General features: G+C 42.7%; 1 protein-coding gene across 25 annotated transcripts; it reads right to left on the bottom strand.

The window, feature by feature from the left end:
• Positions 1 to 33: 33 nt before the first annotated feature.
• LOC130303510 (uncharacterized) lies at positions 34 to 12,694 on the bottom strand. 25 transcript variants are annotated; one of them, XM_056551804.1, is made up of 2 exons: positions 464 to 12,694; positions 34 to 318 (listed from the first exon to the last, which is right to left on the bottom strand). In XM_056551804.1, the coding sequence occupies exon 1, from the start codon at positions 12,547 to 12,549 to the stop codon at positions 12,046 to 12,048; it is 504 nt and encodes a 167-aa protein (XP_056407779.1). In that variant the 5' UTR covers positions 12,550 to 12,694; the 3' UTR covers positions 34 to 318; positions 464 to 12,045. The 25 variants fall into 25 exon arrangements, with proteins under 25 accessions (XP_056407779.1, XP_056407776.1, XP_056407783.1 ...); XM_056551801.1 differs by having other exon boundaries at positions 34 to 510; positions 560 to 12,694; XM_056551808.1 differs by having other exon boundaries at positions 34 to 2,317; positions 2,414 to 12,694.
• Positions 12,695 to 12,756: the final 62 nt, after the last annotated feature.

The raw sequence follows: 12,756 nt of genomic DNA, 5'->3' as shown, positions 1-12,756 counted from the left end.
TTATGTTACTTATAACAGTTGTATCTGGACAGTACTCTGTAGTGTGTGTGTATGTTACTGATAACAGTTGTACCTGGACAGTACTCTGTAGTGTGTGTGTATGTTACTGATAACAGTTGTACCTGGACAGTACTCTGTAGGGTGTGTGTATGTTACTTATAACAGTTGTATCTGGACAGTACTCTGTAGTGTGTGTGTATGTTACTTATAACAGTTGTATCTGGACAGTACTCTGTAGTGTGTGTGTATGTTACTTATAACAGTTGTATCTGGACAGTACTCTGTAGTGTGTGTGTATGTTACTGATAACAGTTGTACCTGGACAGTACTCTGTAGGGTGTGTGTATGTTACTGATAACAGTTGTATCTGGACAGTACTCTGTAGGGTGTGTGTGTTACTGATAACAGTTGTATCTGGACAGTACTATGTAGGGTGTGTGTATGTTACTGATAACAGTTGTACCTGGACAGTACTCTGTAGGGTGTGTATGTTACTGATAACAGTTGTACCTGGACAGTACTCTGTAGGGTGTGTGTATGTTACTGATAACAGTTGTACCTGGACAGTACTATTTAGGGTGTGTGTATGTTACTGATAACAGTTGTATCTGGACAGTACTCTGTAGGGTGTGTGTATGTTACTGATAACAGTTGTACCCGGGCAGTACTATTTAGGGTGTGTGTATGTTACTGATAACAGTTGTACCTGGACAGTACTCTGTAGGGTGTGTGTATGTTACTGATAACAGTTGTATCTGGACAGTACTCTGTAGGGTGTGTGTATGTTACTGATAACAGTTGTATCTGGACAGTACTCTGTAGTGTGTGTGTATGTTACTGATAACAGTTGTATCTGGACAGTACTCTGTAGGGTGTGTGTATGTTACTGATAACAGTTGTACCTGGACAGTACTCTGTAGGGTGTGTTTATGTTAATGATGACAGTTGTACTCGGGCAGTACTCTGTAGGGTGTGTGTATGTTACTGATAACAGTTGTACCTGGACAGTACTCTGTAGGGTGTGTGTATGTTACTGATAACAGTTGTACCAGGACAGTACTCTGTAGGGTGTGTGTATGTTACTGATAACAGTTGTACCCGGGCAGTACTCTGTAGGGTGTGTGTATGTTACTGATAACAGTTGTACCTGGACAGTACTCTGTAGGGTGTGTGTATGTTACTGATAACAGTTGTATCTGGACAGTACTATGTAGGGTGTGTGTATGTTACTGATAACAGTTGTATCTGGACAGTACTCTGTAGGGTGTGTGTATGTTACTGATAACAGTTGTATCTGGACAGTACTCTGTAGGGTGTGTGTATGTTACTGATAACAGTTGTACCTGGACAGTACTCTGTAGGGTGTGTGTATGTTACTGATAACAGTGGTACCTGGACAGTACTCTGTAGGGTGTGTGTATGTTACTGATAACAGTTGTACCTGGACAGTACTATGTAGGGTGTGTGTATGTTACTGATAACAGTTGTACCTGGACAGTACTCTGTAGTGTGTGTGTATGTTACTGATAACAGTTGTACCCGGGCAGTACTCTGTAGGGTGTGTATGTTACTGATAACAGTTGTACCTGGACAGTACTCTGTAGGGTGTGTGTATGTTACTGATAACAGTTGTATCTGGACAGTACTCTGTAGTGTGTGTGTAAGTTACTGATAACAGTTGTACCTGGACAGTACTCTGTAGGGTGTGTGTATGTTACTGATAACAGTTGTATCTGGACAGTACTCTGTAGGGTGTGTATGTTACTGATAACAGTTGTATCTGGACAGTACTATGTAGGGTTTTTGTATGTTACTGATAACTGTTGTACCGGGGCAGTACTCTGTAGGGTGTGTGTATGTTACTGATAACAGTTGTATCTGGACAGTACTCTGTAGGGTGTGTGTATGTTACTGATAACAGTTGTACCTGGACAGTACTATGTAGGGTGTGTGTATGTTACTGATAACAGTTGTACCTGGACAGTACTCTGTAGGGTGTGTGTATGTTACTGATAACAGTTGTATCTGGACAGTACTCTGTAGGGTGTGTGTATGTTACTGATAACAGTTGTACCTGGACAGTACTCTGTAGGGTGTGTGTATGTTACTGATAAGTTGTATCTGGACAGTACTCTGTAGGGTGTGTGTATGTTACTGATAACAGTTGTACCTGGACAGTACTCTGTAGTGTGTGTGTATGTTACTTATAACAGTTGTATCTGGACAGTAGTCTGTAGTGTGTGTGTATGTTACTGATAACAGTTGTATCTGGACAGTACTATTTAGGGTGTGTGTATGTTACTGATAACAGTTGTATCTGGACAGTACTCTGTAGGGTGTGTATGTTACTGATAACAGTTGTATCTGGACAGTACTCTGTAGGGTGTGTGTATGTTACTGATAACAGTTGTACCTGGACAGTACTCTGTAGGGTGTGTGTATGTTACTGATAACAGTTGTATCTGGACAGTACTCTGTAGGGTGTGTATGTTACTGATAACAGTTGTACCTGGACAGTACTCTGTAGGGTGTGTGTATGTTAATGATGACAGTTGTACTCGGGCAGTTCTCTGTAGGGTGTGTGTATGTTACTGATAACAGTTGTACCTGGACAGTACTCTGTAGGGTGTGTGTATGTTACTGATAACAGTTGTACCTGGACAGTACTCTGTAGGGTGTGTGTATGTTACTGATAACAGTTGTACCAGGACAGTACTCTGTAGGGTGTGTGTATGTTACTGATAACAGTTGTACCTGGACAGTACTCTGTAGTGTGTGTGTATGTTACTGATAACAGTTGTACCTGGACAGTACTCTGTAGGGTGTGTGTATGTTACTGATAACAGTTGTATCTGGACAGTACTCTGTAGGGTGTGTGTATGTTACTGATAACAGTTGTATCTGGACAGCACTCTGTAGGGTGTGTGTATGTTACTGATAACAGTTGTATCTGGACAGTACTCTGTAGGGTGTGTATGTTACTGATAACAGTGGTACCTGGACAGTACTCTGTAGTGTGTGTGTATGTTACTGATAACAGTTGTATCTGGACAGTACTATGTAGGGTGTGTATGTTACTGATAACAGTTGTATCTGGACAGTACTATGTAGGGTGTGTGTATGTTACTGATAACAGTTGTACCTGGGCAGTACTCTGTAGGGTGTGTATGTTACTGATAACAGTTGTACCTGGACAGTACTCTGTAGGGTGTGTGTATGTTACTGATAACAGTTGTACCTGGACAGTACTCTGTAGGGTGTGTATGTTACTGATAACAGTTGTACCTGGACAGTACTATTTAGGGTGTGTGTATGTTACTGATAACAGTTGTATCTGGACAGTACTCTGTAGGGTGTGTGTATGTTACTGATAACAGTTGTACCCGGGCAGTACTATTTAGGGTGTGTGTATGTTACTGATAACAGTTGTACCTGGACAGTACTCTGTAGGGTGTGTGTATGTTACTGATAACAGTTGTATCTGGACAGTACTCTGTAGGGTGTGTGTATGTTACTGATAACAGTTGTATCTGGACAGTACTCTGTAGTGTGTGTGTATGTTACTGATAACAGTTGTATCTGGACAGTACTCTGTAGGGTGTGTGTATGTTACTGATAACAGTTGTACCTGGACAGTACTCTGTAGGGTGTGTGTATGTTAATGATGACAGTTGTACTCGGGCAGTACTCTGTAGGGTGTGTGTATGTTACTGATAACAGTTGTACCTGGACAGTACTCTGTAGGGTGTGTGTATGTTACTGATAACAGTTGTACCAGGACAGTACTCTGTAGGGTGTGTGTATGTTACTGATAACAGTTGTACCCGGGCAGTACTCTGTAGGGTGTGTGTATGTTACTGATAACAGTTGTATCTGGACAGTACTCTGTAGGGTGTGTGTATGTTACTGATAACAGTTGTACCTGGACAGTACTCTGTAGTGTGTGTGTATGTTACTGATAACAGTTGTACCTGGACAGTACTCTGTAGGGTGTGTGTATGTTACTGATAACAGTTGTATCTGGACAGTACTATGTAGGGTGTGTGTATGTTACTGATAACAGTTGTATCTGGACAGTACTCTGTAGGGTGTGTGTATGTTACTGATAACAGTTGTATCTGGACAGTACTCTGTAGGGTGTGTGTATGTTACTGATAACAGTTGTACCTGGACAGTACTCTGTAGGGTGTGTGTATGTTACTGATAACAGTGGTACCTGGACAGTACTCTGTAGGGTGTGTGTATGTTACTGATAACAGTTGTACCTGGACAGTACTCTGTAGGGTGTGTGTATGTTACTGATAACAGTTGTACCTGGACAGTACTCTGTAGTGTGTGTGTATGTTACTGATAACAGTTGTACCCGGGCAGTACTCTGTAGGGTGTGTATGTTACTGATAACAGTTGTACCTGGACAGTACTCTGTAGGGTGTGTGTATGTTACTGATAACAGTTGTATCTGGACAGTACTCTGTAGTGTGTGTGTAAGTTACTGATAACAGTTGTACCTGGACAGTACTCTGTAGGGTGTGTGTATGTTACTGATAACAGTTGTATCTGGACAGTACTATGTAGGGTGTGTGTATTTTACTGATAACTGTTGTACCGGGGCAGTACTCTGTAGGGTGTGTGTATGTTACTGATAACAGTTGTACCTGGACAGTACTCTGTAGGGTGTGTGTATGTTACTGATAACAGTTGTACCTGGACAGTACTCTGTAGGGTGTGTGTATGTTACTGATAACAGTTGTATCTGGACAGTACTATGTAGGGTGTGTGTATGTTACTGATAACTGTTGTACCGGGGCAGTACTCTGTAGGGTGTGTGTATGTTACTGATAACAGTTGTATCTGGACAGTACTATGTAGGGTTTTTGTATGTTACTGATAACTGTTGTACCGGGGCAGTACTCTGTAGGGTGTGTGTATGTTACTGATAACAGTTGTATCTGGACAGTACTCTGTAGGGTGTGTGTATGTTACTGATAACAGTTGTACCTGGACAGTACTCTGTAGGGTGTGTGTATGTTACTGATAACAGTTGTATCTGGACAGTACTCTGTAGGGTGTGTGTATGTTACTGATAACAGTTGTACCTGGACAGTACTCTGTAGGGTGTGTGTATGTTACTGATAAGTTGTATCTGGACAGTACTCTGTAGGGTGTGTGTATGTTACTGATAACAGTTGTACCTGGACAGTACTATGTAGGGTGTGTATGTTACTGATAACAGTTGTACCTGGACAGTACTCTGTAGTGTGTGTGTATGTTACTTATAACAGTTGTATCTGGACAGTAGTCTGTAGTGTGTGTGTATGTTACTTATAACAGTTGTATCTGGACAGTACTCTGTAGTGTGTGTGTATGTTACTGATAACAGTTGTATCTGGACAGTACTCTGTAGTGTGTGTGTATGTTACTGATAACAGTTGTATCTGGACAGCACTCTGTAGGGTGTGTGTATGTTACTGATAACAGTTGTATCTGGACAGTACTATGTAGTGTGTGTGTATGTTACTGATAACAGTTGTATCTGGACAGTACTCTGTAGTGTGTGTGTATGTTACTGATAACAGTTGTACCTGGACAGTACTCTGTAGGGTGTGTGTATGTTACTGATGACAGTTGTACCTGGACAGTACTCTGTAGGGTGTGTGTATGTTACTGATAACAGTTGTACCTGGACAGTACTATGTAGGGTGTGTGTATGTTACTGATAACAGTTGTACCTGGACAGTACTCTGTAGGGTGTGTGTATGTTACTGATAACAGTTGTATCTGGACAGTACTCTGTAGGGTGTGTGTATGTTACTGATAACAGTTGTACCTGGACAGTACTCTGTAGGGTGTGTGTATGTTACTGATAACAGTTGTATCTGGACAGTACTATGTAGTGTGTGTGTATGTTACTGATAACAGTTGTACCTGGACAGTACTCTGTAGGGTGTGTGTATGTTACTGATAACAGTTGTATCTGGACAGTACTCTGTAGTGTGTGTGTATGTTACTGATAACAGTTGTACCTGGACAGTACTCTGTAGGGTGTGTGTATGTTACTGATAACAGTTGTACCTGGACAGTACTCTGTAGGGTGTGTGTATGTTACTGATAACAGTTGTATCTGGACAGTACTCTGTAGGGTGTGTGTATGTTACTGATAACAGTTGTACCTGGACAGTACTCTGTAGTGTGTGTGTATGTTACTGATAACAGTTGTACCTGGACAGTACTCTGTAGGGTGTGTGTATGTTACTGATAACAGTTGTACCCGGGCAGTACTATTTAGGGTGTGTGTATGTTACTGATAACAGTTGTATCTGGACAGTACTCTGTAGTGTGTGTGTATGTTACTGATAACAGTTGTACCTGGACAGTACTCTGTAGGGTGTGTGTATGTTACTGATAACAGTTGTACCCGGGCAGTACTATGTAGGGTGTGTGTATGTTACTGATAACAGTTGTACCCGGGCAGTACTCTGTAGGGTGTGTATGTTACTGATAACAGTTGTACCCGGGCAGTACTCTGTAGGGTGTGTGTATGTTACTGATAACAGTTGTACCCGGGCAGTACTCTGTAGGGTGTGTGTATGTTACTGATAACAGTTGTACCTGGACAGTACTCTGTAGGGTGTGTGTATGTTACTGATAACAGTTGTACCCGGGCAGTACTCTGTAGGGTGTGTGTATGTTACTGATGACAGTTGTACCAGGACAGTACTCTGTAGGGTGTGTGTATGTTACTGATAACAGTTGTATCTGGACAGTACTCTGTAGTGTGTGTGTATGTTACTGATAACAGTTGTACCCGGGCAGTACTCTGTAGTGTGTGTGTGTTACTGATAACAGTTGTACCTGGACAGTACTATGTAGGGTGTGTGTATGTTACTGATAACAGTTGTACCCGGGCAGTACTCTGTAGGGTGTGTATGTTACTGATAACAGTTGTACCTGGACAGTACTCTGTAGTGTGTGTGTATGTTACTGATAACAGTTGTACCTGGACAGTACTCTGTAGGGTGTGTGTATGTTACTGATAACAGTTGTACCTGGACAGTACTCTGTAGGGTGTGTGTATGTTAATGATAACAGTTGTATCTGGACAGTACTCTGTAGGGTGTGTGTATGTTACTGATGACAGTTGTACCTGGGCAGTACTCTGTAGGGTGTGTGTATGTTACTGATAACAGTTGTACCTGGACAGTACTCTGTAGGGTGTGTGTATGTTACTGATAACAGTTGTACCTGGGCAGTACTCTGTAGGGTGTGTGTATGTTACTGATAACAGTTGTACCTGGACCGTACTCTGTAGTGTGTGTGTGTATGTTACTGGTGACAGTTGTACCTGGACAGTACTCTGTAGTGTGTGTGTGTATGTTACTGGTGACAGTTGTACCTGGACAGTACTCTGTAGGGTGTGTATGTTACTGATAACAGTTGTACCCGGGCAGTACTCTGTAGTGTGTTTGTGTGTTACTGATAACAGTTGTACCTGGACAGTACTCTGTAGTGTGTGTGTATGTTACTGATAACAGTTGTACCTGGACAGTACTATGTAGGGTGTGTGTATGTTACTGATAACAGTTGTATCCGGGCAGTACTCTGTAGTGTGTGTGTATGTTACTGATAACAGTTGTACCCGGGCAGTACTCTGTAGTGTGTGTATGTGTTACTGATAACAGTTGTACCTGGACAGTACTATGTAGGGTGTGTGTATGTTACTGATAACAGTTGTACCTGGACAGTACTCTGTAGGGTGTGTATGTTACGGATAACAGTTGTACCTGGACAGTACTCTGTAGGGTGTGTGTATGTTACTGATAACAGTTGTATCTGGACAGTACTCTGTAGTGTGTGTGTATGTTACTGATAACAGTTGTACCTGGACAGTACTCTGTAGGGTGTGTGTATGTTACTGATAACAGTTGTACCTGGACAGTACTCTGTAGGGTGTGTATGTTACGGATAACAGTTGTACCTGGACAGTACTCTGTAGGGTGTGTGTATGTTACTGATAACAGTTGTACCCGGGCAGTACTCTGTAGGGTGTGTGTATGTTATTGATAACAGTTGTACCTGGACAGTACTCTGTAGGGTGTGTGTATGTTACTAATAACAGTTGTACCCGGGCAGTACTCTGTAGGGTGTGTGTATGTTACTGATGACAGTTGTACCAGGACAGTACTCTGTAGGGTGTGTGTATGTTACTGATGACAGTTGTACCAGGACAGTACTCTGTAGGGTGTGTATGTTACTGATAACAGTTGTACCCGGGCAGTACTCTGTAGGGTGTGTGTATGTTACTAATAACAGTTGTACCCGGGCAGTACTCTGTAGGGTGTGTGTATGTTACTGATAACAGTTGTACCTGGACAGTACTCTGTAGGGTGTGTGTATGTTACTGATAACAGTTGTACCCGGGCAGTACTATGTAGGGTGTATGTATGTTACTGATAACAGTTGTACCCGGGCAGTACTCTGTAGGGTGTGTGTATGTTATTGATAACAGTTGTACCTGGACAGTACTCTGTAGGGTGTATGTATGTTACTGATAACAGTTGTACCTGGACCGTACTCTGTAGTGTGTATGTGTATGTTACTGGTGACAGTTGTACCTGGACAGTTCTCTGTAGTGTGTGTGTGTATGTTACTGGTGACAGTTGTACCTGGACAGTACTCTGTAGGGTGTGTATGTTACTGATAACAGTTGTACCCGGGCAGTACTCTGTAGTGTGTGTGTGTGTTACTGATAACAGTTGTACCTGGACAGTACTCTGTAGTGTGTGTGTATGTTACTGATAACAGTTGTACCCGGGCAGTACTCTGTAGTGTGTGTGTGTTACTGATAACAGTTGTACCTGGACAGTACTATGTAGGGTGTGTGTATGTTACTGATAACAGTTGTACCTGGACAGTACTCTGTAGGGTGTGTGTATGTTACTGATAACAGTTGTACCTGGACAGTGCTCTGTAGGGTGTGTGTATGTTACTGATAACAGTTGTACCCGGGCAGTACTATGTAGGGTGTGTATGTTACTGATAACAGTTGTACCCGGGCAGTACTATGTAGGGTGTGTGTATGTTACTGATAACAGTTGTATCTGGACAGTACTCTGTAGGGTGTGTGTATGTTACTGATAACAGTTGTATCTGGACAGTACTCTGTAGGGTGTGTGTATGTTACTGATTACAGTTGTACCTGGACAGTACTCTGTAGGGTGTGTGTATGTTACTAATAACAGTTGTACCCGGGCAGTACTCTGTAGGGTGTGTGTATGTTACTGATGACAGTTGTACCAGGACAGTACTCTGTAGGGTGTGTGTATGTTACTGATGACAGTTGTACCAGGACAGTACTCTGTAGGGTGTGTATGTTACTGATAACAGTTGAACCCGGGCAGTACTCTGTAGGGTGTGTGTATGTTACTAATAACAGTTGTACCCGGGCAGTACTCTGTAGGGTGTGTGTATGTTACTGATGACAGTTGTACCAGGACAGTACTCTGTAGGGTGTGTGTATGTTACTGATGACAGTTGTACCAGGACAGTACTCTGTAGGGTGTGTATGTTACTGATAACAGTTGTACCCGGGCAGTACTCTGTAGGGTGTGTGTATGTTACTAATAACAGTTGTACCCGGGCAGTACTCTGTAGGGTGTGTGTATGTTACTGATAACAGTTGTACCTGGACAGTACTCTGTAGGGTGTGTGTATGTTACTGATAACAGTTGTACCCGGGCAGTACTATGTAGGGTGTATGTATGTTACTGATAACAGTTGTACCCGGGCAGTACTCTGTAGGGTGTGTGTATGTTATTGATAACAGTTGTACCTGGACAGTACTCTGTAGGGTGTATGTATGTTACTGATAACAGTTGTACCTGGACAGTACTCTGTAGGGTGTGTGTATGTTACTGATAACAGTTGTACCTGGACATTACTCTGTAGGGTGTGTGTATGTTACTGGTGACAGTTGTACCTGGACAGTTCTCTGTAGTGTGTGTGTATGTTACTGATAACAGTTGTACCTGGACAGTACTCTGTAGGGTGTGTGTATGTTACTGGTGACAGTTGTACCTGGACAGTACTCTGTAGGGTGTGTATGTTACTGATAACAGTTGTACCCGGGCAGTACTCTGTAGTGTGTGTGTGTGTTACTGATAACAGTTGTACCTGGACAGTACTCTGTAGTGTGTGTGTATGTTACTGATAACAGTTGTACCCGGGCAGTACTCTGTAGTGTGTGTGTGTTACTGATAACAGTTGTACCTGGACAGTACTCTGTAGGGTGTGTGTATGTTACTGATAACAGTTGTACCTGGACAGTGCTCTGTAGGGTGTGTGTATGTTACTGATAACAGTTGTACCCGGGCAGTACTATGTAGGGTGTGTGTATGTTACTGATAACAGTTGTATCTGGACAGTACTCTGTAGGGTGTGTGTATGTTACTGATAACAGTTGTACCTGGACAGTACTCTGTAGGGTGTGTGTATGTTACTAATAACAGTTGTACCCGGGCAGTACTCTGTAGGGTGTGTGTATGTTACTGATGACAGTTGTACCAGGACAGTACTCTGTAGGGTGTGTGTATGTTACTGATGACAGTTGTACCAGGACAGTACTCTGTAGGGTGTGTATGTTACTGATAACAGTTGAACCCGGGCAGTACTCTGTAGGGTGTGTGTATGTTACTAATAACAGTTGTACCCGGGCAGTACTCTGTAGGGTGTGTGTATGTTACTGATAACAGTTGTACCTGGACAGTACTCTGTAGGGTGTGTGTATGTTACTGATAACAGTTGTACCTGGACAGTACTATGTAGGGTGTGTGTATGTTACTGATAACAGTTGTACCTGGACAGTACTCTGTAGGGTGTGTGTATGTTACTGATAACAGTTGTACCCGGACAGTACTCTGTAGGGTGTGTGTATGTTACTGATGACAGTTGTACCAGGACAGTACTCTGTAGGGTGTGTGTATGTTACTGATAACAGTTGTACCTGGACAGTACTCTGTAGGGTGTGTGTATGTTACTGATAACAGTTGTACCCGGACAGTACTCTGTAGGGTGTGTGTATGTTACTGATGACAGTTGTACCAGGACAGTACTCTGTAGGGTGTGTGTATGTTACTGATAACAGTTGTACCCGGGCAGTACTCTGTAGGGTGTGTGTATGTTACTGATAACAGTTGTATCTGGACAGTACTCTGTAGGGTGTGTGTATGTTACTGATAACAGTTGTATCTGGACAGTACTATGTAGGGTGTGTGTATGTTACTGATAACAGTTGTATCTGGACAGTACTCTGTAGGGTGTGTATGTATGTTACTGATGACAGTTGTATCTGGACAGTACTCTGTAGGGTGTGTGTATGTTACTGATAACAGTGGTACCTGGACAGTACTCTGTAGTGTGTGTGTATGTTACTGATAACAGTTGTACCTGGACAGTACTCTGTAGGGTGTGTGTATGTTACTGATAACAGTTGTACCTGGACAGTACTCTGTAGGGTGTGTGTTTTAGTGATGATCGATGCGGTGTATCTTATATAGGGACAATCTGTACATCACCCATTTCCAAACGAGTTACTATACCCACGGATACAACGCTGTTGAGGCAGCTCTGGGGGAATGCATGTAGAACTTCTGTGTATACTGGGGTCTGTTGCCGGTGCTGCTGTGTTGTAGAGGATGGACCTATCCTACCTGTCCTCTCTCCTGGGTATTGGTCACTGACTATTCCATCTTCTCGCATGAATACGTCAGCCTCCAAGGCAGAAAATCCTGGTATGAACCCAGACTAAGACTACAGAGAGCGCTGTCTAAGCCACTTTTGGCTTTGTACTCAGTCAACGCCATCACTTCTAGAAGAACGCTGAGGGAAACGTTTCCATTGTAGAATCTGCTCAGTCATTGAGAACTTTCCTTCGTGCTCATCCTCTTCCATTACTTTCTAAGAGGAGAAGACTTGGGGGTGCCGGGCTTTACTGCACACAGAGGTTAAGAATTTTATACCATTTCATCTACATTATCATTATTCTCTTCATCATCCACCATTTTCTCTATGTCCATTATCTTCACCGCAACCACCATCTGTGCCTTCATCATCACCATCATCTCCAGCTCCACCTTCTGCATTATCACTACCACCATCTCCATCTTCAATATCACCAACATCATCTCCAGATCCACCTTCTTCATCATCACCACCATCTCCAGCTTCACCTTCATCATCACCATCATTTCCAGCTCCACCTTCTGCATTATCACTACCACCATCTCCATCTTCAATATCACCAACATCATCTCCAGATCCACCTTCTTCATCATCACCACCATCTCCAGCTTCACCTTCATCATCACCATCATTTCCAGCTCCACCTTCTGCATTATCACTACCACCATCTCCATCTTCAATATCACCAACATCATCTCCAGATCCACCTTCTTCATCATCACCACCATCTCCAGCTTCACCTTCATCATCACCATCATTTCCAGCTCCACCTTCTTCATCAACACCACCATCTTCAGCTCCCTTTTTCATCATCTACAGCTCCACCTTCTTCATCATCACCATCATCTCCAGATCCACCTTCTTCATCATCAGCATAATTTCCAGCTCCAGCATCTCCAGCTTCGCCTTCATCATCCCCATCATTTCCAGCTCCACCTTCTTTATCATGATCATCACCACCATCTTCAGCTCCACCTTTTTCATCATAACAATCCTCTACAGCTCCACCTTCTTCATCAT

Source organism: Hyla sarda, unplaced genomic scaffold (assembly GCF_029499605.1).
Source record: "Hyla sarda isolate aHylSar1 unplaced genomic scaffold, aHylSar1.hap1 scaffold_1230, whole genome shotgun sequence".
NCBI lineage: Eukaryota > Metazoa > Chordata > Amphibia > Anura > Hylidae > Hyla > Hyla sarda.
This window is presented reverse-complemented; position numbering and strand designations above follow the sequence as displayed.

Bases quoted from the DNA above. Each gene is read 5' to 3' on its own strand.
- LOC130303510 (XM_056551804.1), bottom strand. From the start codon at position 12,549: ATGATGAAAAAGGGAGCTGAAGATGGTGGTGTTGATGAAGAAGGTGGA.